The sequence below is a fragment of the Asterias rubens genome, chromosome 4, assembly GCF_902459465.1.
Source record: "Asterias rubens chromosome 4, eAstRub1.3, whole genome shotgun sequence".
Lineage (NCBI taxonomy): Eukaryota > Metazoa > Echinodermata > Asteroidea > Forcipulatida > Asteriidae > Asterias > Asterias rubens.
In genome coordinates, this window is record NC_047065.1 from 15,467,853 (window position 1) to 15,494,912 (window position 27,060).

The 27,060-nt window shown below is 38.7% G+C and overlaps 2 protein-coding genes across 2 annotated transcripts in view; both read right to left on the reverse strand.

Annotated features, from left to right (window-relative positions):
* The window catches only part of LOC117289485 (exocyst complex component 2-like), a 34,173-nt gene extending 13,944 nt beyond the window's left edge, over nt 1-20,229 (reverse strand). Inside the window, exons 1-15 of the mRNA XM_033770623.1 lie at nt 20,117-20,229; nt 18,929-19,114; nt 16,366-16,536; nt 15,916-16,051; nt 15,324-15,364; nt 14,009-14,078; nt 12,771-12,898; nt 8,338-8,469; nt 6,893-7,038; nt 4,818-4,899; nt 3,725-3,827; nt 3,153-3,265; nt 2,484-2,555; nt 1,757-1,798; nt 155-279 (exon numbers count right to left, since the gene is read on the reverse strand). Of these exons, the coding sequence (XP_033626514.1) occupies nt 155-279; nt 1,757-1,798; nt 2,484-2,555; nt 3,153-3,265; nt 3,725-3,827; nt 4,818-4,899; nt 6,893-7,038; nt 8,338-8,469; nt 12,771-12,898; nt 14,009-14,078; nt 15,324-15,364; nt 15,916-16,051; nt 16,366-16,536; nt 18,929-19,052 (1,485 nt within the window). The 5' untranslated portion in view covers nt 19,053-19,114; nt 20,117-20,229. The remainder of the gene's footprint in view (nt 1-154; nt 280-1,756; nt 1,799-2,483; nt 2,556-3,152; nt 3,266-3,724; nt 3,828-4,817; nt 4,900-6,892; nt 7,039-8,337; nt 8,470-12,770; nt 12,899-14,008; nt 14,079-15,323; nt 15,365-15,915; nt 16,052-16,365; nt 16,537-18,928; nt 19,115-20,116) is intronic.
* A 2,702-nt stretch (nt 20,230-22,931) lies between these two features.
* On the reverse strand, nt 22,932-27,058 carry LOC117289504 (chromo domain-containing protein cec-3-like). The gene is made up of 3 exons (XM_033770651.1): nt 26,958-27,058; nt 25,186-25,620; nt 22,932-23,811 (listed from the first exon to the last, which is right to left on the reverse strand). The coding sequence occupies exons 1-3, from the start codon at nt 26,973-26,975 to the stop codon at nt 23,683-23,685; spliced, it is 582 nt and encodes a 193-aa protein (XP_033626542.1). The 5' UTR covers nt 26,976-27,058; the 3' UTR covers nt 22,932-23,682.
* Nucleotides 27,059-27,060: the final 2 nt, after the last annotated feature.

The window sequence follows — 27,060 nt, forward strand, 5'->3', positions numbered from 1 at the left end:
ATGAGTTGTTGTGGATATCCAAATGCACTCGGTTGGTGATGAAGCTTCTATTATTTGTACCAGTCGGCCTCTTGTTCTTATACATAACTCCGTGGTTGTACAACACCTTCAGCCATTCCCTAGTACGAAATGCTGCCCTCTATTGTTTGCTTACCTCTGCAACGATAGATGCAGAGAAGTAGGACAGACCCAACTTGCACAAGTCCGGTAGGGTGAGTTGTAACACATCTACTAACTCCTCCAACAGAAGAACACGCTGAGGAGGACTATCCTTCCCCTCTGAAAAAATGGATTAGTCCAAAAAATTAGCAAAGTCAGTGTTTTGGGGTAAAATGTTCGGTTAGCAAGTCTGACTTAAGTTGTGAAAAAGCTGCAATTTCAAGGCAAGGGAGGAACTTTGTGTTTTACGCTACATATTAAGTGTGGATCTGAGAACAAAAGAGAAAACATAATGTCAACATAATGTAGGGACTTTAAAAACTATGTGGACTTACACACATCCACAGTGTGGACTTACACACATCCACAGTGTGGACTTACACACATCCACACAGTGTTTTAACAGTGTTGAGAATAGGATTTTCTGAAAAGTGGTCGATTTCACCAAACTCTTCCTAACTTGGGATTAATCTTAGGGCTTCAGATGAGTTAAGCTCTGTAACGAAAGGACGCATTGAATCCATCCCAAGTGAGGACGAGTTACTTGTCCAAACTGAAGCTGGCGTTTCGGGAAATTGGCTGCAAGAATGTCCATAGAGTGACTGCAACACAGAGCTATGAGAATAACACCAGTTTTAATGAGTGTGTGCTCTATTTATAGATGCAGGAGTTTTCAGGTCTATGGTGCAATCAAGGTCATTTGCTTATTATTTCATGGCTCTGCATAATATAAGCACAAAATCGCCACTTATGGAAGCATCAAAATCTACACTTAATATACGCAGATTAGAAAGGATCTTTTGCTTGTGCGTGTGCATACATCGCGTTACTTGGCATTCTTCCCTGACATGCCTGTCACAGGTAGTGCAGAAATTTGCTGGAGAGGCCTACGTAATCTAGTTTCAATGTGTTTGTGTCGACATCATTCTAGAGTGGGTAATGCTGAGGTAGCGGGCAAAAGTCTCTCTTGCAATGGAGTTGGGCTAGCACCATCTATTTCAAACATAAAAATCCATGCATATGGTGTGATATAGTGTTTCAGATGGTATTAGGGCATCAGAAAAATGCACTCACACAGCAACGTTTTCCCTTAACCTGCACAAAAAATGCAAACAGTGGACTCTAGACTGTGAAAAACATACAATATTTTAGGCCCTAGTCCAAGGACGTTATGGCCTCTGTTGCCCTGCATTGCCTTGGTGCCCCATCAAACGTTCTCCATAGACTATAATATGTCCAAATAGCAGTGCCCTTGGTAGAATAAAAATGGCCTTGCCCCCTAAAAGATGAAATTCTAGGCCCGATATTAAAACATATTTGGATACGTTCTAAGTTATCAGTTGCATTTTATTTTTTAATACAGACGTTGGACAATGTCTGTTAAATAGCTTATCATTGTTGACTATTGTTGACTATTGTTATTGACTTAAAAGTATACCTCCAATGATTATAACATTTAAAAACAATAGAAATTAAAGAGAGCATTTCAAAAGCGAAATTATAAAAATCAATTGAACGATGTACATTAGAAAGTATTGATAAAGAAAATTCAAAAAATCTACTGTGTGATAGTCGCACTACGTTGTTTTTTTCTCACCTGAAGGGTCCGTTGTGATGTTTTTCATTTGACTGAAAGAGCCTAAATGCAAATGAAACATACCATAATAGAAAACAAAAAGAAGCAAAATAAACAAAAGGAAAAATAAGACAAAACTTTCGGCATTCCAAATAAAAAAATGCAATGTGTTAGATTGGTGAAGAGTCAGTAGTGAATCACAAAATGATATACAACCAAAATGCAAAAAAAAGTTTCTTCCGATAAATGTTTGCAGTCATACAAGTTAGTTATTCAAAATCATTCAACAAGTGGGACAATTTAAAGAACCTTGCGTTTACGGGAATGCTCCAATAAAGAAATAGGATTAATAGATACATCCTTTCTGTCTGGCAACTCACACCTGTTATCTCCATGTAATTTTTCTTTTTCCAAACAGTGGACTTGATTAGATCATGCACAAACTGGTAGGGCTACTGAATGCCCAGGACAAATTAACTGTTATAATGAACTTTTGAACTAATATTTGCATCAATCAAGAAGGTTTTAAGTTCAGTTTGAGGAAGACTAGAATGGTCTGAAAGTAAGTTAAAAGCAATTCACATCTCCAAAAGTTTGAGATGTTTAATATTGTTTGCATCAATCCAGAATGCTATCACTTGGGAATCTTGACAAACATGACACAGGAAAAATAGAATGGTATTTATGTGTATTATGTGATGTTATTACAAACAGTGGATGCTTTATAAATCAGACAGAGGGGCCCAACCTGATCTGTTTCTGGTGTGATGGCTCTTAGCTCGGAGGGTGATACTCGTTGGTTCTGGATTATTCTGCTGGTCTGGAAGATTAAACACAATTGTTTCATTTCAATGGGATTCGTTTCATTTGTAATAATAGTTTTAAAAAAATAAAGACATTTGAAGAGCGCCTAATAATAAAAGCGTGACATTCAACAAAATGCAAAGCATAATAAAATATTATACAAACAATTTTGATTAGATTGATTGTTTGAAACAACTGTCTGATGAGGCTTGATAGTGGGCAAGTTGAAGACTGTTCCAGAGAGTAGGGCCAGCATGGGGAAAAACTGAAGTCACCCCAGGAGCGTCGAGATCAGGGCCCAATTTCATGAAGCCTGTAAACACAAAAATTTGCTTAGCATGAAATTTTCTTCCTTGTTGAAAACAGGATTACCAACCAAATTTCCATGTGATTTTCAGGATAAGCAAGCAACAGCTGAATACCAGTAACAAGCAGTATGCAACAAATGTAAATTTGGTTGGTAATACTGTTTTTATCAAGGACGAAATTTCATGCTAAGCACATTTTTGTGCTTACCGGCTTTAAGAAATTGGGCCCTTGGAACTTGAATAAAGGAGGAGTCTGATAGCCTAAAGCCTGGTTTCAAACTTCCTGTGAATGCGATCTACCTTACCCAATTGGAGATGGTCATCTTTGCATTTCTGTAATAACTTAAGGAGCCAATGCTGCTGGTTTCGAATGCAATCCCAGCCGGGATCCCCAGGCGCTTCTAGCTCAACCAAATACCTGACCAAGAACAAATTGTAAAAAGTTAGACAGTACTCACCATCAGTTCTTTTAAGAACCCCACTTGTTTTTTGTCAAGAACCACCCTTGGTTTATTTAAGAACTCTTGGTTCTTTTCAGGACCACCCATGGTGATTTTGAATCCACCCTCTGATCTTTTAAGAACCATTCTTGGTGCTGTTCAGAACCTTTATTGGTGCTTTTAAGACCTATTCTTGGTGCTTTTAAGAACCATTCTTAGTATTAAAAAAACAAAACATTGTTGGTGCTTTTAAGAATCACTCTTGGTTCATTTAAGAACCACCCTCTGTGCTTTTGAGAAACACACTTGGTTCTTTGAGAATTAAACCACCCTTTGTCATAATAGCTATTATGAACAATCCTTGAATCTTTAAAAAATACTCTTGGTTCTTAAAAAAACACCACTTGATTTCCCTACAGTCAACATCGAGTTCTCACCTAATAAGTTTCTTCTGCTCATCCAGAGTTGAAGGTAACTCCATGAGTTTCTCTTTCAGCTGAACTCTCAATTCAACGATTCGCTTCTCAACTTCTTCATAAACTGGTAGAAACAAACATATGAGAAAGCATTACAATCATTAGACTTGTGGACAAGTCGGTAAATGTCTGTCACAGTGATAGCGTTCCGACTCTCTCCGCGACACTGGAGGTATTCGCGCGAGACTGCTGGACCCCGCCAGACTAATGCTCTCGCAGTTAATAAGGGAGAAGTCAGCAGCCAGCAGCTTCGCACGAGAGTAGTGATCTCGCGAGAGCAGTATTCGATCGCAGAGACCTGATGAACCATTACTTATGCCACCACCACGACCTGACTATCAGCGCAACAAACCATTTAACGACTTGTCCACAGGTCTACACAATCATCAGCTACATTTCAATCAATCAATTAGTCAATCAAATAGAACTTATGAAACTCGCAAATCAAAGGTTCGCTCAAAGGCGCTGAGGCACAGAAGCAATAAATGGTAGACCTCCATCAATGGTAGCCCTTCTGAAACAAGAGGGCATCCAGAAGTGTCTTTCATGTGTTGAAAGATTTATTCCAGAGACAGTGGCAAATTGTTCAGGTTTCGATGTGGAAGGAAACCCCTCCCTCCCCCCCAGTCATCCAGTAGGGGAAACCCACACAATCAGGACTACAAACCCAATCCTCATGCAAGATTTGGTAATATTTGAACCGTGGTCCACAGGGGTGAAAGGCATGGAAAGAAACCACCGAGCCAACCCGATCCCCCTTGTAACTCCTCCAACTTGAGACCCAACACTATAACAAAAATTACCTTATCTTAAAAACTTCTTTCTGAGAAGAGCTGCTTCTTTATAGTCGTTACCCCCAAAATAAGCACAAACCGACATACATGTAATCGGGTACATGTAGGGACTAAGAACCCTGTCATATTATGCAAGACTTTGGTCTTGATGATATTTGAACCATGGTCCAAAGAGGTGAAAGGCAGGAAAAGAAGCCACTAAGCCAACCTGATCCCCTTGTCACTTGGTCCAAGTTGAAAACAACATTAAACAATATTACCTTTCTTAAAAACGGAAACTTCTGTTTCTGAGAAGAGCTGTCTTGCTCTTTCATAGTCGTTGATCACCACCTCATAGTCACCCTGTCACCAAAAAAAAACACAAAAAAAACAAAATTGTTTATCCACCTGAAAACCTGCTTAAGGGATCAACAATGTGATGACCGAATAAACTACAGAGGTTTCATCTACAGCTCCATGTACATCGGTGATAATTGACCTTTATCATGCCGCCACCATCTTGGTCATGTTCCTTGTATTCAACAAAAGCACTTCATCCTAATATTAATGTAAAAAGGAACCAGACTATTTCTTCTTCCAACCTCAGTTTGGTATCAAACATTGATTTGAATGGGAGAAATTCAAGATGGCCACACCATGATAAAGGTCTATTCTTTTCCAAAGCCTGTTCAGCAACTGGACAAGGTGATAAGACAATAAAGAAATTTCAGTTTTAGATGTGGGAGGAAATACCACAGATAACTATTCCATGGAAAACCGACGCAGTCAAGTACGTGTAGAGACTGAAAACATAGTTCTCCTGTTGGGTTCCAGAGGTGGAAGGGAAGGACAGATACCCCTACACCAAACCTGACCGCCATAAGGCCAGGGATATGGATAAGTCAACGTCTTTGTTCAGGACATCATAATGCAATGGGTTTATTAACTTTTACAACCCTCATGCAATAAGCCACTTCGGAATATCAGCTGCGCATGTCTGTTACTGCTGACATTGCATTTTGTCTATCTCCCATAACCTTTTGACAATACCCGCTGGTATTGTCAAAAGATTACAGGAAGATAGACAAAATGTGTTGTCAGCAGTAACAGACATGCGCAGCCGACATTCTGAAGTGGCTTATGTACACTTCATTAACTTTTTACACAAAAGTTTTAAAACTTAATTCTGCCTCTATAGTTGACACACAACTAGCAAAGGAAGAGCAGTCGCATCAAAACATATGCAATCATTTTTATTATTATTTTTTTAAAATCTAAAGCGGATACAAGCTACATGTACATCATTAATCTGAGTAAAATTACTGATAACATTAATTCAGTTTTAAAGGCAGTGGACACTATTGGTAATTACTCAAAATAATTATCATCATAAAACCTCATTTGGTAACGAGTAATGGGGAGAGATTGATAGTATAAACATTGTGAGAAACGGCTCCCCCTGAAGTAATGTAGTTTTCGAGAAAGAAGTAATTTTCCACGAATTTGATTTTGAGACCTCAAGTTTAGAATTTGAGGTCTCGAAATCAAGCATCTGAAAGCACACAAATTCGTGTGACAAGGGTGTTTTTTTCTTTCATTATTATCTCGCAATTTCGAAGACCAATTGAGCTAAAGTGTGCACATGTTTGTTGTTTTGTGCATATGTTGAGAAGTGAGAAGACTGATCTTTGACAATCACCAATAGTGTCCACCGTCTTTAAAGACACTGGACACTATTGGTAATTGTCTGAGACCTGTGTTCTCACTTGGTGAATCTCAACGTACATGTATGCATAAAATACCAAACCTTTGTGAGAATTTTAACTCAATTGGTCGTTGATGTTCCGAGAGAATAATGGAAGAAAAAACACCCTTGCCGCACAAGTTGTGTTCTTTCAGATGCTTAAATTCAGTCTCGAATTCAGTTCAAATATTTTAGTGAGAAATTACTGGATTCCTCACAAACAACGTTACTTCAGAGGGAGCCGTTTCTCACAATGTTTTATACTATCAACAGCTCTCCATTGCTTGTTACCAATTATTTTGAGTAATTACCAATAGTGTCCACGCCTTTAAAGGGTGGGGGTCAATTTTTGTGTACAAAGTCTCTGGGACAAAGGAAAGAACAAAAGATGTCTCCACAGAGATGCAACAAATAGAATGTGTGCGCTACAATGTGTCAACTTTCACTGTACAGGGACATTGCCACACAAAATGGCGCAACTATGACTTTTTTACGACGACGAGTGATTTGGGTCAATCATGTTTTAATTTGCGTGTACTTTAAAATGATTGAATATCTTTGGCTCTCATTATTTCATGTATCATAAATTGCCTCAAACATGTTATGTCTTACCTTTCTGATGTTGCGCTCGATTGTGATTGGTAGATGGAAGAGAAACTTGAAGCGATTTAGAACGTTGAGGGCGTTCCGTGTGGAATCAGCGCGGTCCTTACGGTGGAGGACACTCTTGAAGATACGTTGGGCATTCTCATTGCATTCTGGGTAAAAGTTACCAGAAAATAAAAATATGTAACAATCAAAAATTTAGAGCCAAAAAACTTCAGAGGGCCCTAAATATTTTGCTGGGTGCAGGATTCCATCCACCTAGACATTCTATAGTATGGAAATATTGACTGCTATGAGGGGCACAGTTAGAATTAAACCATGACTATATGCCCGAAGCGAAGCCAAGGGCATAGCCATGGTTTTGACATCACCAAGGGCCTATAATTTAAACTGTTACCCGATTATTAAGCAGTCAATATTTCTTTTATATACCGAATGGCATGAAGATTCTTATAAACAACAATTCTCTGACCATACGGTGAAAGGTCGTCTGCGAAGAAAGGTTGCGCCATGAAATGGAACGCTAGTCGTACATTATACATATCATAGTTGCGTTATTTTCAGAGCGGGCATAGTCAATTGACTATGCCCCAGGCATAGTCACTATGACGTCGTCTTGATAGAAAAAAGGGGCATAGCTACCATTCCATTTTTAACCAATCAGGAGTGCGTTTTGGCGACCCCAGCCCAAAACTGTTTCGGTTGTTGGTCGTTGGTTCTGCTGTTCAGACGGAACGATAACCGAGTTGTGAGCTTGGTTACCGTTTTGGTTATGACGTCAGAAACAATTATTAGTTACAGCCGCCAAAACGCACCCCAGATTAGAGGATTCTATGCGTGAGGTATATAATGTAGCATACACATTAGTCATGTTGGTATGCTTTGTATGACGACCCATACCAAAAGGGACACAAGGTACTGGCAATGATGCTCACTGTATGAAGATACACTCTGTATGTTGTCCTGTAAAACTCAGAGTTGGTGACTGTAATATACAAAAACCCTGTATTTCACAACTACTTTTTATTGGAAAAGCTGGAAATAAAGAGATTTCTTTTCGACTTATACCATACCACTTGAGCAAGCTAACCAATAATGACTTTCAAGTTAAAAATACAATACAAAAATATGAAAAAATCAAGGGGGCAGTACATCAAAACATACAACCCATTTATCTTGAAATGGTCTATTCTTAAAAAAAAAATTATTTTACAGTAACAGGGCCTTTTAGTGGCCAAGGAAATGGAGATCTACATGTGGCCGGTCCTGCTAACCAGTCACTAGAAAAGCTTAGTGACCAATGAAAGGGAGATCTACATGTTGCCGGTCCTGCTAACCAGTCACTAGAAAAGCTTAGTGACCAATGAAAGGGAGATCTACATGTTGCCGGTCCTGCTAACCAGTCACTAGAAAAACTTAAGGGCAAACCCTGTATTGTCTTTGAGACTTACGTATGAGTGATTCCTCGAGTATCTCCAGCGTGTACCCCCGGGGCGTCACCTCTTCCCCTTCCTCCTGATCCTCGCCGACCTCAGAAAGAGGTACACCAAGAGGTTCATGGGTCACGAGGCTGCCATGGATTGCTGCAAAGATTTCGCAAAAATAAGTTCTGCAAACATAGTAATAGTGGCTTCTTATGTAGGGCGCTTATCAGTCACTCAGTGGCGCTCAAGCCACTTTAATTAACATACAGTATCTTCCTGCAATGTGGGACTATGCTTGAATGGACCGATCCGGCCTGTCAATCAAACTGTGCGCGTTCACCCATTTGACCAATCACAGCAATGTGGTCGGACAAATTCGGTCATGTGTGTGCGTATATTTGGCACGCGCGTCAGAATCGTGCAGAATGTCATTGGGAGTGCTCGTACATGTGTCTTGCTCACGTGCGCAGTGGGCGGAGCTTAGTGGAAAGCCGGAACGGTCCATTATGAGACCTAATACAAGGACTGAAATAAATACATGTAAACAGCAATTAAAACACTTTTTTAACTCTTTCATGTGCTGAACAGTCGCGGGTGACCGGTTTAAATCTCTTCAAGAAATAGTTTGAAAACAAAAAAATAAAGATCACACGGCCACACAAAATTCAGAATTGGAAAGAGGACTGTTTAGGGTGCTATTGTGACCGTTTTATTTTTTTTATTATTTTTTTTTTTTGGCGGGGGGGGGGGGTGGGGGGGGAGGTTGCCAATTGCAAATTAATATACAATCAATGTGTCCATATGATAAATTCATCAATAAAATGTTGCATGAAAGGGTCAACAAGTTTTTTAGGGAGTTGAGAAAGTTAGAGGAATTGTATAAAAGTACATGTATGATGAACAGGGATAATTACTGATGTAAAAGCACCTTGATCTAACTACTATACTACATGTATATTTATATAATATTGGATGACTTTGAGGGGGATACAAGAATATATTGCACGAGCTATGACAATATTGCACGAGTCTGAAAAAAAGCAATCCAATATTATTATTATTTATATCAGGCTGAGTACTTGATCAAAGCAACACTATTTTTAGCTCACCTGATTCCAGATTTTCAATTCAATTTTATTATGTTTTGTGTTTCTATTTCAATGTTATTGAAAATCTTGAATGCACCATACTGTGGGCAATTTCACTGGGCGTTTAATATATAACTCTATGCTGTGCGTTATGCAGTGAAAGTGCGCGTTTTAGGCGACGCGGCGTTAATACACGTAAATCTAACTTACCCAACATGGTGAGCGTTGCATCAGTCGCTGCGTGTGATGCCAGTGATTTAAATGCAAGTGTTTAAATGCCTGGATGGAGCAATATTGAAGCAATATTGCTCCATCCGAGAATTTTACTGACACAGCGTTCAATACGCTGATATTTTTTTGCCTCTGGAAGCCTGATATAAACAATAATGTAGGATATGTGTACGCTATATGTAAGAACCAATTTTATAAAATTGCGGTAGAATGCCCGATTGTGAATGTGTCAAACTACCGTCAAATGACTGATTGGGAATGAGTCGAATTACCTTAGAATGTCTGATTGGGAATGTGTCAAATTGTCCTAGAATGCCTAATTGGGAATGTTTCAAAATGTTGTAGAATGCCTAATTGGGAATGTTTCAAAATGTTGTAGAATGCCTAATTGGGAGGATGTCAAGTGGCCCTAGAATGCCCGGTTGGGAATCTGTCAAATTGCATTAAATGCATGATCAGGAATGTGTCGCCAAAGAATGCCCATTAGGGAATTATGTCATCACACATTACTGATCATGAAGACTAATAACTTGGTTAGTTGCCTCACCCAAAATCTTTTATTTGAATATTAATAATGATCAATATTGTGACAAATGTTTTTTTTGGTGTGCAGAGATGACAGTTTGCTCATGAAAATGTTTGAAATAGGATCAGCATGTTAAATGGCAAGTGTGGTGTTTAAATGGAAAGTATATGTTTGGTAATCCCCTCTTGAAATTAATGGCAATAAAACTTTTGGTTAGAAACCTTCAGAAGCTTTCATGGTATTTAAAGCATTTTGAGAAACATTTCAATTGAGATAATGCGGTTATGGAAAAAGAAATAAGTTTTTTATGCCCCAAAATTTGAATCTGAGATCGTAACGCTTCTCAGATTGTGTTTTCTTATTAGGGATTATTTTTTCTTCATGGACATATTCGCTCCGGATTAACACTGGTCTGCAGGCCCGAGGCTAGTGATTTTAGCATCGGGCCATTTTAACTCAAGACCGTACAAGCGTGATGGTCTTGTGTTTTTCAACTGAAAAAAAGTTAGAATTCTCTTGAGTATCAATTACACTTTCCACAAAGACAAATGAGTGTAATTTTTAGTCCTTGTTAATTAACACTCACTTTGATTCTGCTATTGTAAAATAAATTACAAGAGCCCTGCAGTCTTGTGGTTTTTAACCAAAAATTTAAGCCCTGCTCGGGTGGCACGACTCCAGTCACATGAATCTGTAACATAATTCAGGTCACATGAGTCAGGTCGAATGACTTAAGTCACATAAACTCCGGTTATACGACTCCTAGGTCACTTGACTCAGGTAACACAGTTCTTGTTATATATGACCAAGGTCAAACTTAAACGAGAGTGAATCTGATTATGAAGTCATGAGTCATGAGTTTGTGCTGTGACTCGGGATGAGTTTTTTGTCCTACCAGTAGACTCATTAGTAGGGGTCTGTAGGTTATTAATCCACACTTCTGTATTGGACCTCGCCTTGAAGCGTTTCTGACGTTGTGAGGGTAGGTGGCTAGCAAAGGCTGTAGTTAACAAGGTGGTCGTGTGTTAGTGGTACAAACAAACTACTTATTACAAACAGAGTAAAGCCCAGTTCATACTTCCTGCGAATGCAAAAGCCATATCAAGTTTGACGGCACAAATTTGCAACAAATAATTTGACTTCTACGAAACATTCACTACGAAAACAGTCCTGTGACGTCAAAATTCAACCAGCAGGCTTCATGCAGCCATTAACTTGTCACAGTGGCGGATCCGAAGGGTGTGGGGGACACCTGAACACCCATTGACAAAGTACTCCAAGGCCTGCTTTTACAAACTGGCTCCCCAGGGCGCAATTTCATAGAGCTGCACACAAAGTAGCTAAGCACAACAAAAACTATGCTTACTAGATTAAAGTTACCAGCCAAACTACCATGTCATATTTGCGACTTACATGTATGTTTGCTTATAATGGCAAATGATTCTAAGCCCCCCCTTTAGAAATCAACCCTTTGGACCCGCTACTGTCTCAATCATTGCTTTGTTCATCCCACAGACTGGCACTCTCTTACTGAAACATTCAGTGCTGTGGCTGTTATTGCTAAACAGGAAAACAAACAATGGCTGCAACATCAGTTTAGACCTTTTAGTCTTTTGCAATGCCCCAACTATGAGTAAAAGTAATTTGTGCTAACCCAGTTGTGATACACATTAATTGGTGGACAATGTTTGTATACAAAGCTCTATAATGACTATTCCTAGGTTCCACACAGAACTACAAAATGATACGATCTGTAAACATCAATGGGTCTGCTCAGATCTGTAAGGTCATTAGTATAAGTGGTAGGCCTATGGGTTTGATAAACGTTCTTTTGCATATTTTGGAACTCCTGGTAAGTAAATAGGGTTTGTTAATCAGAGTGGTCTTCAATAATATTTGTTTTCCAAAACGAAAAATTCATTTTCTAAGTAAATCATTTCCTTGTTCTGTTGTTGCATTTTTCATTTAATGACATTTTGATCGCGACGAATATGAAATTGTAATGAATGACCTTACAGCACTGAGTCGACGACTGGTAATATAGCTACAATGTGAAGTTTGGATTAAACTAAAGCTAGGAGCATACGTGTAAACACAACCGATATATGAATAACAGTGTTCAAATCAAAGCAACAGCTTAAGGGTTAGAGGTTATAGGTTACGGATCAGGGGTTAAAGGCACTGGACAAGTCTGGTAATTGTCAAAGACCAGTGTTCTCACTTGGTGTATCCAAACATATGCATAAAATAACAAACCTGTGCAAATTTGGCCTCAATTGGTCATTCAATTTGCAAGAGAATAATGAAGGAAAAAACACACTTGTTGTATTACTTTGTGTGCTTTCAGATGCATAACAAAACGCTTCTGCTCAAGTCTTTTATTATTTTAGTGAGAAATCCCTTTCTCAGAACTACACACATGTACTTCAGGGGGAGCCGTTTCTCACAATTTTGTATACTACTTGTATCAACAGCTCTTCATTGTTGTTCCAAGTAAGTTTTTTATGCTAACTATTATTTTGAGTAATAACATGTACCAATAGTGTCCAGTGCCTGTAAGGGTTAGGTGTTAGGGGTCAGTGGTTGGTTAAGGGGGCAACTTAAGAAGGCATTACCTGCTAGTATGTCCTGGCAGTTCATGAACGTTCCTAGATTGGATTTGATGAATGTCTGAGGACCTTCCGTCTTGAGACTGGAGGATTGTTTCTGGATGTGGGCAAGCCCTTTCTTTAGGTCGTCAAAGCTTAAACGGAACAATGTACATAAAAAATTATAATACTATTAATAGCGGCTTCTTAGCTTCACTCAGTATTTTCCTGCCAGGCATGTGGGACTACGTTTGAAATATGAGACCTACTGAAGTTGCTGTGGTGCAATATGCTGCCAATCAAACTAGGAACACTTTTTTTGATAAGTGTACTGGGTTATTTTATGTGCGTTACACAACACACAGGACCACTGGCTTTACGTCCCATCTGAAGGATGAGCCAATGGTACTTTGACTAAAACCAACACCCTGCTGATCAGAAACACCAGAGTTTGAATTTGGTGCTCTTAACCGTTCGGTCACGACACTTCCACTTTCATCAAATGCATAGATAACATGAATGATTTGAAACTTTGCATGGTTGGAGTATAATCAGGTTTAAGTGTGCGCTAGCACAATGTGTAAATCTCTTTGGAGTTGTGTAGGTCCGGTGGCTGACAACTCAACGTTTCGATCAGTATGTTCTGATCGTCTTTTAGAGAATGCTGAACTCTGTAGCTAGATGCTTCTTATGTACTGTCTTTTGAGACTGACTGGAAGTTGGGCTTGCCTTCCAAGGCTCAACTACCACCCAGTAACAGAGTCATGCATTCTCCTGAAGACGATCACAGCAAACTGATCGAAACTTTGAACTGTCAGAACCAACACTACTCAAAAGAGATTTAAACATGGTGCTACCACAAACCTCAATACAATGGGACTGTTCTTCTAAAACCAACTTATCTTTAAATTCTAGTAATTTTATCAATTTTGGTTTTACCCATTTACACCCATGTGTGTAAGCACTGTATGTATGCACTCGGTTCTTTCCTGAGCTCTATAAATCACAGGCATATTACTCAGGTTGGGATTCGAACCCAAGACCTTTGCAATTCTAGAGCAGTGTCTTATTAACTACACCATTGCCCGGTAGCTAGAGGCAGTTAATAATAATAATATCCTTGTAATACGCACGTATCCACCCGGTTCGATTCCTATAGTTTAGCAGCGGGAACTCCAACGATTTAATAGATGGAAACTCTTATAGATGGACTTTCTTATATTTTCTTATGAATTCAAAGTTTGAATGTATCCAACAGTGCTTACCTTGTGGAGCCATGGTTTTCAATGAGATACCACACTGGCTCAAAGTTCTTATGAGCTAGGTTACCGCTACCTGTAAGAGAAAAGCAACAATTAAAGACACTGGACACTACACATGTAGGTAATTGTCAAAGACCAGTCTTCTCACTTAGTGTATCTCCACGTATGCATAAAATAACAAACCTGTAAAAATTTGAGCTCATTTGGTCGTCGAAGTTACGAGATAATTATGAAAGAAAAAACACCCTTGTCACACGATATGTGTGCTTTCAGATGCTTGGTTTCGAGACCTCAAATTCTAAATCTGAGGTCTTGTATCAAATTTGTGGAAAATTACTTCTTTCTCAAAAACTATTTTACTTTAGAGGGAGCTGTTTCTCACAATGTTTTATACTATCAACAGCTCTCCATTACTCGTCACCAAGGAAGGTTTTGTGCTACTAATTATTTTGAGTAGTTACCAATAGTGTCCAATGCCTTTAAATATAAGGGTAACTACATTTGAAAAAGCTCAAACTCAGGATTGATCCTTGTGTACCTAACACCTCCTTGAAACACCACAACCCCGACCGTCTGTCTGTAGCCGGCCTCTATCTTTTCTACAGACATTTCCCACTGTGTGTCTGACCTGGTTCCTCCAATCAGGAGGTTTGAGCAAGAAACCATCCTACTTGTACCATGACCAAAATATTTCTGCTCAATCTACAATGACATTCCATGTCTGCGTGTAATGCTGGTTTAATCACCATGCTATGCTGATAAAGACGTACATTATTTTGGATGTTTTTTTATTTTTTATTATATATTTTTATGCAAGTCGCCCAAAAAGCCACTCTAGGTTAAGGGCTAAAGGAAGAAAACATAGACATGCAGAAACTCAGTGGAGCTGAAGGTAGGAATTGACATTCCTCTTAAAAGATGGACGATCATAGGATGACAGTAAACATGCACCAGGCAAGGAGTTCCAAAGAGATGCAGTACGAGGGAAAAAGCTACTGGAGTAGCTCTTTGTTCTACATCTCGGCACAGCCACAGTCAAAGGATGAGAACAAGCAGAAAGCCTGGTCTCACGCTCAAACACCCTGACAGAAGGAACAAGGATGTTGACAAAGAACAATTGACTAGAACAGGATTTGTACCTGCAACCGCCGGACTGACGTGCTGCAGATCATTCAAGCCCTATACGTTGCCATCAGAGCATATGAGGTCACAGGTTCAACTTCAGTTCTCGTCAATTTACCCAGTCAGATTTTACTGTAGTTTATTGTTTCATAATTATAGTGATTAGTAAATTTAGCTCATAAACACATATATTTACCCATCGGAAACATTGATGTCAGTTCTTCATCGGATAACACACTGTTTAAAAACAAAAGAGCAAAGATTATTAATGGCTCGCCATCGAAAATAACAATGTATTTATTAATGTATTTATTAATAACAATAATAACAACTAGTTCTTAGTTAACAACTAGTTCTTAATTAATGGGATTAACATTAATGCCCTGGAGAGTTTTCAGCCCCAGGCTGCAGTGGCGCTCCGATAGCAACCTCTACAATAGCAGGTAACCTGGGTGAAGAGAAGCATTTATAGTAAAGCATCTTGCTCAAGGACACAAGTGTTATAACACAGATTCAAACCCACATCTCGACGACTAAACCACCAGAACTTAAATTCGATGGCTCTAAACCGCTCGGCCATGAAACCCTATAAATCCTATTGCAGAATCGAAACAAACAGCCTCTGTCTTTTCTAAATACTTCCAGATCTTAAAAACACAACCATTTTGGGATGTCCACAATTAAATTGTACATTAAAAGTTTAAAGGATAAAGCTTTGCAGCAAAATTGTGACAAAACATTGTCAGACAATTAAAAACACTGAAAGATTTAGGAAAACTTTGTCTTACGAAGCACTTTCGACGGACAATCCCAGTGGGTCATCCGGGCCACCTTGAAGGGGAGATGAGGGTCTATGGATAGTGGTCAGGTGACGGTCAAAGAAAGCAGACTCATCAACCCAAATTGGACACTCTTGTAAAGGATCTGAAATAGGACAAATTAATTTCACAATTTTATAGACACTGGACACTATTGGTAAGGGGTGTAAGGTTGCATAGACCATTTTTTTCTCTCTTAACGAGTCTTGACAAATGGTAATAGCATACACAAACCTCTGCATTTTTATGCCATGCACAATTGATCAGAAAAAAATGCACACAATAACTTGCAAAATTGTTTGTACATGGCTAATGGATGTGAGATAATTTCACGATACCAACAACAATTCATTCATAAATGCATGTCGCCAAACATGAACGTTTGAAAAACTTGGAAAACCATAAGATCCAGGTACTTACTTGGTAGGAACTGAACACTTCTGAATTTAACGGTGCATGTCCCTTCCCCGGCTGATTTGGTGGAGACGATGACATCACCAGTTCCTCTGCAGTTTGTCGTTCGACATACAATCTTACTAGGGGAGATCCACTCCGCCAGCAGCACACAGTTCACTCCACAGATGGTCAGACCTTTAAAGGGAAGGTATAACAGTAATAATAGTGGTCGACATACAATCTTACTAGGGGAGATCCACTCCGCCAGCAGCACACAGTTCACTCCACAGATGGTCAAACCTTTAAAGGGAAGGTATAACAGTAATAATAGTGGTCGACATACAATCTTACTAGGGGAGATCCACTCCGCCAGCAGCACACAGTTCACTCCACAGATGGTCAGACCTTTAAAGGGAAGGTATAACAGTAATAATAGTGGTCGACATACAATCTTACTAGGGGAGATCCACTCCGCCAGCAGCACACAGTTCACTCCACAGATGGTCAAACCTTTAAAGGGAAGGTATAACAGTAATAATAGTGGTCGACATACAATCTTACTAGGGGAGATCCACTCCGCCAGCAGCACACAGTTCACTCCACAGATGGTCAAACCTTTAAAGGGAAGGTATAACAGTAATAATAGTGGTCGACATACAATCTTACTAGGGGAGATCCACTCCGCCAGCAGCACACAGTTCACTCCACAGATGGTCAGACCTTTAAAGGGAAGGTATAACAGTCATAATAGTGGTCGACATACAATCTTACTAGGGGAGATCCACTCCGCCAGCAGCACACAGTTCACTCCACAGATGGTCAGACCTTTAAAGGGAAGGTATAACAGTAATAATAGTGGTCGACATACAATCTTACTAGGGGAGATCCACTCCGCCAGCAGCACACAGTTCACTCCACAGATGGTCAAACCTTTAAAGGGAAGGTATAACAGTAATAATAGTGGTCGACATACAATCTTACTAGGGGAGATCCACTCCGCCAGCAGCACACAGTTCACTCCACAGATGGTCAAACCTTTAAAGGGAAGGTATAACAGTAATAATAGTGGTCGACATACAATCTTACTAGGGGAGATCCACTCCGCCAGCAGCACACAGTTCACTCCACAGATGGTCAAACCTTTAAAGGGAAGGTATAATAATAATAATAATAATAATAGTGGCCGACATACAATCTTACTAGGGGAGATCCACTCCGCCAGCAGCACACAGTTCACTCCACAGATGGTCAAACCTTTAAAGGGAAGGTATAATAATAATAATAATAATAATAATAGTGGCCGACATACAACTTAAAAGGGGAGATCCACTCTCGGCAAGCAGCACACAGTTCACTCTGCAGATGGTCAGACCTTTAAAGGGAAGGTATAATAATAATAATAATAATAATAATAATAATAGTGGCCGACATACAATCTTACAAGGGGAGATCCACTCTCGGCAAGCAGCACACAGTTCACTCTGCAGATGGTCAGACCTTTAAAGGGAAGGTATAATAATAATAATAATAATAATAATAATAATAGTGGCCGACATACAATCTTACAAGGGGAGATCCACTCTCGGCAAGCAGCACACAGTTCACTCCGCAGATGGTCAGACCTTTAAAGGGAAGGTATAATAATAATCATAATAATAATAATAGTGGCCGACATACAACTTAAAAGGGGAGATCCACTCTCGGCAAGCAGCACACAGTTCACTCCGCAGATGGTCAGACCTTTAAAGGGAAGGTATAATAATAATAATAATAATAATAATAATAATAGTGGCCGACATACAATCTTACAAGGGGAGATCCACTCTCGGCAAGCAGCACACAGTTCACTCTGCAGATGGTCAGACCTTTAAAGGGAAGGTATAATAATAATAATAATAATAATAATAGTGGCCGACATACAATCTTACAAGGGGAGATCCACTCTCGGCAAGTAGCACACAGTTCACTCCACAGATGGTCAGACCTTTAAAGGGAAGGTATAATAATCGTAATAATATAATGGCTGGCATACAATCTGAAAACATTGTTTAGGGCAGAGCAGAGCTGCCAATATATGCATCTTGCAATCACTGATCAACGAAGATTTTGTACAACAATCACAGAGATCTTTTCATTCAACATTAAACAGGGAAATTATTTCCACAATCTTGGAGATTTTTTCAATTTTGTTCATCAGAATATACCTCCCAAAAATTTAACACAGCCTACATCATGACACTGTCTCAAAAATCCTGTTCTCCAACCTCCATTCTGAAATAACTTCACTGACTCCCCATTTATCAAAGAATCATCTTCAAGTCTAGTCATGCTCAATTTCCAGGGGTGGATTTCACAAATAGTTAAGACTAGTCTTATCTCGAGTTAGGATGAGTTACTTGTCCTACTTAGGACTAGCCTTACGTTTTTCATATCTCCTAAGACTAGTCCTAAGTTAGGACCAGTCCTAACTCTTTGTGAAATCGACCCCTGATCAACCAAGTAGTTAAAAAATGGGTGTTGTGACTTGACTTAGCAGTCAATAGTCGTGACTACGACAAAGTCTAGCTAGTCACCCAGGCTTACTCACCATGTAGATCCTTAGCATTTATACCCAGGTTTTCTCCTCTGATTGTGACCTTCGTACCTGGATGACCCTCTTTGGGGGACAATCCAGTCACCTTTGGGGGTTCTCTGCTCTTCTTCTGATTCATCTCCACCAGGTGTGTGTATCACTAGGACTAGTTACGGATAGCTGTCCAGGTTTCACAAACGGCTATAATAGAAGTGAATGAGAACTACTTTAATCTTAGGCCTAACCCTCCCTAATCCTTATCTCTTTGCCAAATTAAAGGATTCAGAAGGAGTGAGGGTTTGGAAAGGTTTGCGGAAACACTAGTAATGACTATCTCTAGTGAGTTGGGGTGATTCTGAAAAGAACCGTTGGTTTCAACTCGACGTTTCGATCAGTATGTTCTTTTTTGACATGATCTGATCGTCTTCTGGAGAAAGCTTTCTCCAGAAGACGATCAGACTCAGAGTGATCGAAACGTTGAGTTGAAACCAACGGTTCTTTTCAGAACCACCCCAACTCACTAGAGATAGTCATTACATGGTGTTACCGCAAACCTTTCCATATCGTATTTCCACCATGCAAAGTTTTAAATCCTACTAACCTAGCAACATTTCTACCATTTACGACGTGTGCAAAAATGACAGAAAACTGTCTGTATCCTGCCACCACTTTTTCACTATTTTTTACAAAAGAAAAAGGAAAATCTCATTTAATTAAGTTATTATTCCATAACTAATGAAAAAGTGGTGGCAGGATCATTACATAATAAAAAATTGTCGAATGCAACTTGCAAATGCAAGGCCTCAGCAAAAAAAGTTAAGACATTAATTAAGTCTTTGAGTTTTGAAATTGAATTGATTTATTTTCATTCAATTTGATTTTGAATTTGAATTTGATCCTAAATTTTGCAAAAAAAGAACTCATGTTTTCTTACCACCAAAAGCAAAGGGATATTCTTTTGGTGAACCATACAGCAGGTGAGAGAAACTATTTTTAAAAGGTTTCTTTGAATTGTTCATGTTATTTTTTGTTGTGTTGTACTCGTATTTCCTTTTGACGGCCAATATCGTTACTGCACTGGTAAAGGGAATAAAGCTATATGATGTTTGGAACATGTCAACTCGGTAAATTTATTTATAAAAACGATAGTTCTTGAAATCATTTACAAATCACACTTACTGCATTTACATTTATTCTACTTACATGGACTCTTTTTCTACTCAATAAAGCGAAACATCTTGGGTATAACAGCAGAGTCGACTACAAAATCTTACATTTTTCCCCCGACATGAAAATGAATGACCCGAAAATGTCAACTCTACTTTTGGTGCAATTCCCTCTTCAACAGCGGAAACAAACGACTGATGTTCCAGGCGTGGCGGAACCTGACTATTTTTATTAAAATGTTTGCTCAACGGCTGTTTCATGCCTATTCTTAGCACGTAAATTTATTTTACTTTTGCCGCCCCGCCCCTCTTATATCTCCTCACATTCAAATAGTGCATCTGAGTGTGGTCAAACAAATTGAAGTTACATTCTCCCTTATCTGTATAAGCATAGACAAAGGTGTTTCCCCTCTTCAAAGCCTCTGTGGGTAAAAATATTGAACAATGTCAAAATATAAGAAGGTGCTCTATTTTTGTAAAGTTTCTACTCCCTCCACTTCAGCCCAAGAACCCCACCCCTCCACAACCAAGACCCTTCTCTGAAATATGAGATCACAAAAATAATAAACTTTAAGAATTTTACAACCAGGACCATTTCCCCTGATGATGTAAAATAAATACACCACCAGCAAACAAATATGTTTGGACTTTGCATTTCGAACTGCTATTTGCGCAAACATATTGAACTATTTTTGGGAAAAAGGAGTATCTAGTTGGTTCAGTAAATTAATAACTGCATACATCAATGTAGGCATGTCTTGCACTTCTTCGAAATTGCTTTTCTTCTAGAAGAATTTGTGAAGAAGAAAGCCCCGCCCTAAATGTCTTCTTTGCCCACCTTCCCCCAATGAACAGACATGCAACTTGCTTACTGCCCCGAAAGGAAAAAGAGGAAATCAGCTAATTAAGTGAAGAGACCAGTAGCATGCCTGATTGGAAATGTCTTGTTCCCCACATGCCCAACCCAATAGTCAAAACGTTATCAATAACTTAGGCATGATCAAATTGTCTCATTAAAAACTGATGTTTTTTTTCCTATAAACTTTCTGTTTTTATTACTGCATAAACTTTCAGATACACAATTTACAATAGATAGTTTCAACATACCTAAAAAGGGAAGTCTTTACAATAAAATGAGTTTATCATAAATAAAATATTGCTTTCATACGGAAGCTCGTTATCAAAATACGTAGACCTTTCTCAAATGTGACTATCTTTGTTCCTTTCTCTTTTGTTACTCCTACTAGTCAGACGAGGCAACTACATGCAACTTGGAGGCAACCAACTGCAGTGCATGCTACAGGATCACTTTGGTCATATTTTTTTTGAGTCATTTATCAAACATTGTGTTCTGATCCACAAGAAATGAACGTTGAAATGTGAATGGCCTTTCTGCTTTAACGTTGCCAGTAAATTACCTTGTGTGACATGGGCCTTTATGTTTTTTATGGGATTTTCTGCATATTATTCAATGAATATCACTTATGAATGCCGCAATTGATTAATGGTTTTGTTGGGTGTTCGAATTTTGACAGATGAATTTTTTTCAGTTCTTCAGACAGATATATTTCTCAGGGCATGTAGTACTCTAATGCTGTTTATACAATCATAGAAAATATGAAATGGCAAGAGTACATCCTATCACTACGCCAGTGTGACACCACATCAACCAAACCCTGATAAGTTTAAAGACACTAGACACTATTGGTAGTTGTCAAAGACTAGTCTTCACAGTTGGTGTATCTCAACACATGCATAAAATAACAAACCTGTGAAAATTTGAGCTCAATCGGTCATCGAAGTTGCGAGATATTATTGAAAGAAAAAACACCCATGTCGCACCATGGTCACACAAAGTTGTGTGCTTTCAGATGCTTGATTTCAATCTCAAATTCTAAATCTAGGGTCTCGAAATCAAATTCGTGGTAAATTGCTTCTTTCTCGGAAACTACATCACTTCAGAAGGAGCCGTTTCTCACAATGTTTTATACTATCAACCTCTGCTCATTACTCGTAATCAAGAAAGGTTTTATGCTAATAATTATTTTGAGTATTAATTACCAATAGTGTCCACTGCCTTTAATGAAAGTAAGTAAACATGTAATCGGTATAGTTCTGATACAATAACAATGACCCAATCACAGTTCGGGTGCTCCACTACACGAGGGTTATACCCCCCTCTGGATGTTACCTCCATTTGTACCATATTACATTCTTTATAGGAACACTTTGCCTTGGATCGAACGAGTGGGTCTTGGAAAAGCGTCTGTAACCGTTTGTTATACGATGCATATGATTAGAAAGATATTTTAAAAGTAGAATATAATGATCCACACAAGTATCACTCGAAGTTGCGTGGTTTTCCTTTTACCTCGTCAACTTACACGGCCAGCCATTTATGGGAGTCAATTTTTGACTCCCATAAATGGCCGACCGTGTTAGTTCACAAAGTAAAAGGAAAAACCACGCAATTTCGAGGCAAATTTGTGTGGATCATTGTATTCTACTCTAAAAACATCTTTCTAACCATGCATTTTATAACAAACGGTTACAAACACTTTTCAAAGAACAACTCGACGGATCCAAGGCAACAGATTTCTTTAACAATTGTAACTGTTCTTCAAAGAACTCACTTCGCCGCAGTTAACAATTTTTACGAGAAGTCCCCTCGATCTACTAAAAGCAAAAGTAGTAGTCTCGGCCCATTTTGTACCTTCTGTCAGGTAGTAGTTTATAAGCAGGCAGGACACTTCTTTTCAGAACTGAAAAGTTGCCTGAATTCCAAAAATCTACTCTGCGGTAGTAGAATGCAAAGCAAGACAAGTTCTAAAAAGAACACAATCTTCCTAGAAAGTAGATACACACATGGTGTTACCACAAACCAAATATATACTTATACCTCAGCTTGCAATGTCTCAAATCCATAAAATTTTCAACTGTATTTTTTCTTAACTTTAGCAGAGCAGGCGACTAAAGATTCTTGAAAATATTACTTTTTAAAACTATTTATCATGTTTGTTATGAGGGTTTTTTACATTTGAAAATTTCCTTAATAATTACAATCCCCTAACATTAAAAAGGTTCAGTTATTTTTTGTACAATAAAAAAACAATTAAGCTGGTTTTATGATTATGAAATCTGGTGAAAATGGTTCATTTCATGCAGTGATTTGAAAAAAACTATAGTTTTTTGATTTCTTAAAACACACTAAATATTACATTCTTCTGAAAAGTTTAAATTACAGTGACTTGAAAACTATTCACACTATATAGGAAAATTCTAATATTTCAATGTAAAAAAAATTCAGCATTTTAGTGGTTAGAATGGCCCTGGTAATTGCCTTGGTGCCCTTGAATCATTCCAGTAGAAATTTACGATTTCCTCCTAGGGTGTCCGTTACCAAAAAGAAAATGCCTAGGTGCCCTTGCACTTCCCAAAACAAAGCATACAGGCCTGCAGACAGCAAACTATGAGCTCGGGAACGATTCAATTGAGCAGGGCGGAATCCTGAAAGTTGTGGCACAAATTTTCTAGGTCGAGGTCAAGAATTCCAAAAAGGTTAAGACATATGTACGTTGTACCTCCTTTGACACCAAGAGGTAGTTACAATGGCTGATAAATATAAAAAAGGACAGCTAGGATAATTAAAACAAACAGGAGGAAGACGTATGGCGACATGCGATCCTCGTCCTCATCAGCACTGGGTTTTGGAATGTCTTTGACTTCTGAAGCCTGTAAAAAGATGGAAATTGCAATACAAATTAAATATTATTATCATCGACCGGCTATTAGCGACTGGTTTAAATCCCGTCAGGCAAATCAGTTGTAAGACAAAAGATAGAGATTGCAGGACCACCTAGTTTTCAGCAATGTTTTAGCTAGGATAAGGGTGTCCAAATTTGTTGACAACTAGGTGTCCAAAATGTTCAGAAAATGGCTGCTATCATAAAAAATGGCTAAGAAAACAGGGTATCCAAATTAAAAACATGATGTCCAAGAGACACCCCTTCGAACAGAATGGGAAAGAAGACGCTTGAGTGTGCTGCTTTGACCCTTGGGGGTGGGGGGGGGTCACCATTTACACAAGAAAACAAATAAACAATTAAGGTGTCAATATGATCAAATATCACTCACAAATACATGTTGCATGAAAGGGTTAAAGGGACATGTTGCCTTTGATTGGGCCAGTTGGTCTAGGACAAGGGTTTGAAACTGTTTGTTATGAAATGCATAATAGTTAGAAAGATGTTTTAAAGGCAGTGGACACTACTGGTCGATACTCACAATAATTGTTAGCAACAAAAAATTACTTGGTAACAAGTAATGGAGAGCTGTTGATAGTATAAAGCATTGTGACAAACGGCTCCCTCTGAGGTAACGTCGTTTTCGAGAAAGAAGTAATTTTCCAAGAATTTGATTTTGAGATCTCAGAATTGATTTTGTGGTCTGGAAATCAAGCATCTGAAAGGGTGTTTTTTTTTCCACTGTTATCTTGCAACTTCGCCGACCAATTGAGCTCAAATTTTCACAGGTTTGTTATTTTATGCATATGTTGAGATACACCTGGTGAGAAGACTGGCTTATGACAATTACCATAATACAAATAGTGTCCATTGTCTTTAAAAGTAGAATATAACAATCACACAAATGATATGTCTTGAAATATCATGGTTCTCCATTTTGAGAACTTACACGGTCATGGTGAAAAAAACTTGACTCCACAAAATGTGTTAGGACACAAAGTATAAAGAAAACGGTGCAATTTTGAGGCATTTTTGAGTGGACCATGTTTTATAAACATTCTACTTTCAAACCATCTTTCCAACCATACACATATGATTCATAACAAACACTTTACATAGACTAACTCGACTGATCCGAGGTAACGTGTTCTTTTCATAAGCAAACATTATGTTGGACAAATAAAAATTGCCCGTCTAGAGTGACACTTGAACCTTTGACCTCCCGCTCAGCGAGCCGGCACTCTACCGACTGAGCTATCTCAACCTATATTGGTGGTCTCCCTAATTGTCAATATATTTTGGTATTTTTGTCTTTGCATACATTAAGCAGAGCCATGAAATTGGGCCAAGATCTTTTACGTACATTTGTCTTTGACACCGTCACTCTGGATGATGTCGTCCCCATCGACTTCCTGCCTGTAGTTACCCTGAGTGTTGCTCCTGGTGTGACGATGGTCGTCACGCCAGACCTGACGTCCGTACTGATTCCCTCCCGCAAGGACCTCCTGGAGAGAGCCCCGTCTCCTCCCCCATTCCTGATAATCTTCACGTCGGGCGTGGCTAGGCTCCTTCCGAGAGAGACGCTGTTGGAGACATGTTTTATTTCAGTTTTTGTCTGTGTTTTGTACAAGTTTTTTGTGGCCCGCTCCTCCTTAGCGTTGAAATCTTGGAGTAACTCTTTGCAACCTCTCAGATGTTTGACCGGCTCCCAAGTGTCTTCCTCCGGACCAAAGGTCTTCCATCGAACTTTGTACAGTGTCTTTCCTCTAGACTTCTTGGAAGCCAGAATTTTCTCCACCTAAAGTAAAAAAACACACAAAACATAATGAAATGTCAACAGATTTACATTAACTCACACAGTTTGAAGACAAGGATGGTAGAAAGCTTCCCTTAAATTATAACATGCTGAGGTGCTGTAGATTTTGAGAAATTAGTAGTAAAACAAGTCACAATCAATCTCAGTGAGATGAAAAGTATTTTAGCATGTAAAAACGTACTAATTAACCAGTCAAAAATACCATAACTGGTTAAGGCCAAGTAAAAAAAGAACCATGTTTAGCTTCCCCGCCCGCTTCCGATTTTAGAGGCCCCTCCGTTTTTTGTTTTTTTGTTTTTTTTTATGAAAAAAAGGATGTAATTTAACGGTCTCATCAAGAAAATACTTTACTTTAAAAATGTGTCGGGCAGTCATTGAAAAAAAGGGTCCTCTTCCTTCCTTTTTTGTTAAAGGCAGTGGACAATATTGGTAATTACTCAAAATAATTATTATCATAAAACCTTTCTTGGTGACGAGTAATGGGGAGAGGTTGATGGTATAAAACATTGTGAGCAACGGCTCCCTCTGAAGTGCCATAGTTTTGGAGAAAGAAGTAATTTTCCACGAATTTGATTTCAAGACCTGAGATTTAGAACTTGAGGTCTCGAAATCAACCATCTAACTAAGTGCACAAAACTTTGTGTGACAAGGTTTTTTTCTTTCATTATTATCTCGCAAGTGCGATGACCGATTGAGCTCAAATTTTCACAGGTTTGTTATTTTATGTATATGTTGATAGGCCTATACACCAACTGTGAAAGCTAGTCTTTGACAATTACCAACAGTGTCCACTGCCTTTAAATCTTGAAAAAAAAAAAAAAAAAAAGCCCCTCCTCCTTTCTTTTTTTACATGGCCTAAAACGTTTTGAAATGCTAAAACAATGGAGGAAGAAAATTCTAATTTTCTTTCTAAAATCATTGTTTTACTCATTTTACAAAAACTCCAGCATCTCTTACTCTAGTCTTAGTCTTGTCTTAGGGAAGCTTTCTACTAACTAGTATTAGTATCAGTGCACGCAGACTAACATTATCTTCAAACTGTTTAATAAGACCTAGTTTAAGGCAGTGGACACTAAATCGGGAGTAATAACTCACAATAATTGTTAGCATAAAAACTAAACTGTTAACAAGCAATTGATAGTATAAAACGGAGACGATAGTGGAACGAAACCGAAATAGTTCTAGGACTCCCGAGTCCCAACCGGGATGAGACTCGAGAGAGAGAGAGGGGGCTTGATTGAATGATAGATCTACATACAGTAAACAGTACCTCTATTTTGAAACAAAATCAACTGAAACTGAAATCACCAACAACAAACCTCAAAAACTTCTGTCATTTCCGTGGTTGTCTTCAAATATTATTTAGGACGAGCACGTCTTTTAGGCTGGAATACGACTGATGACCCGTCCGTACCGCGGGAA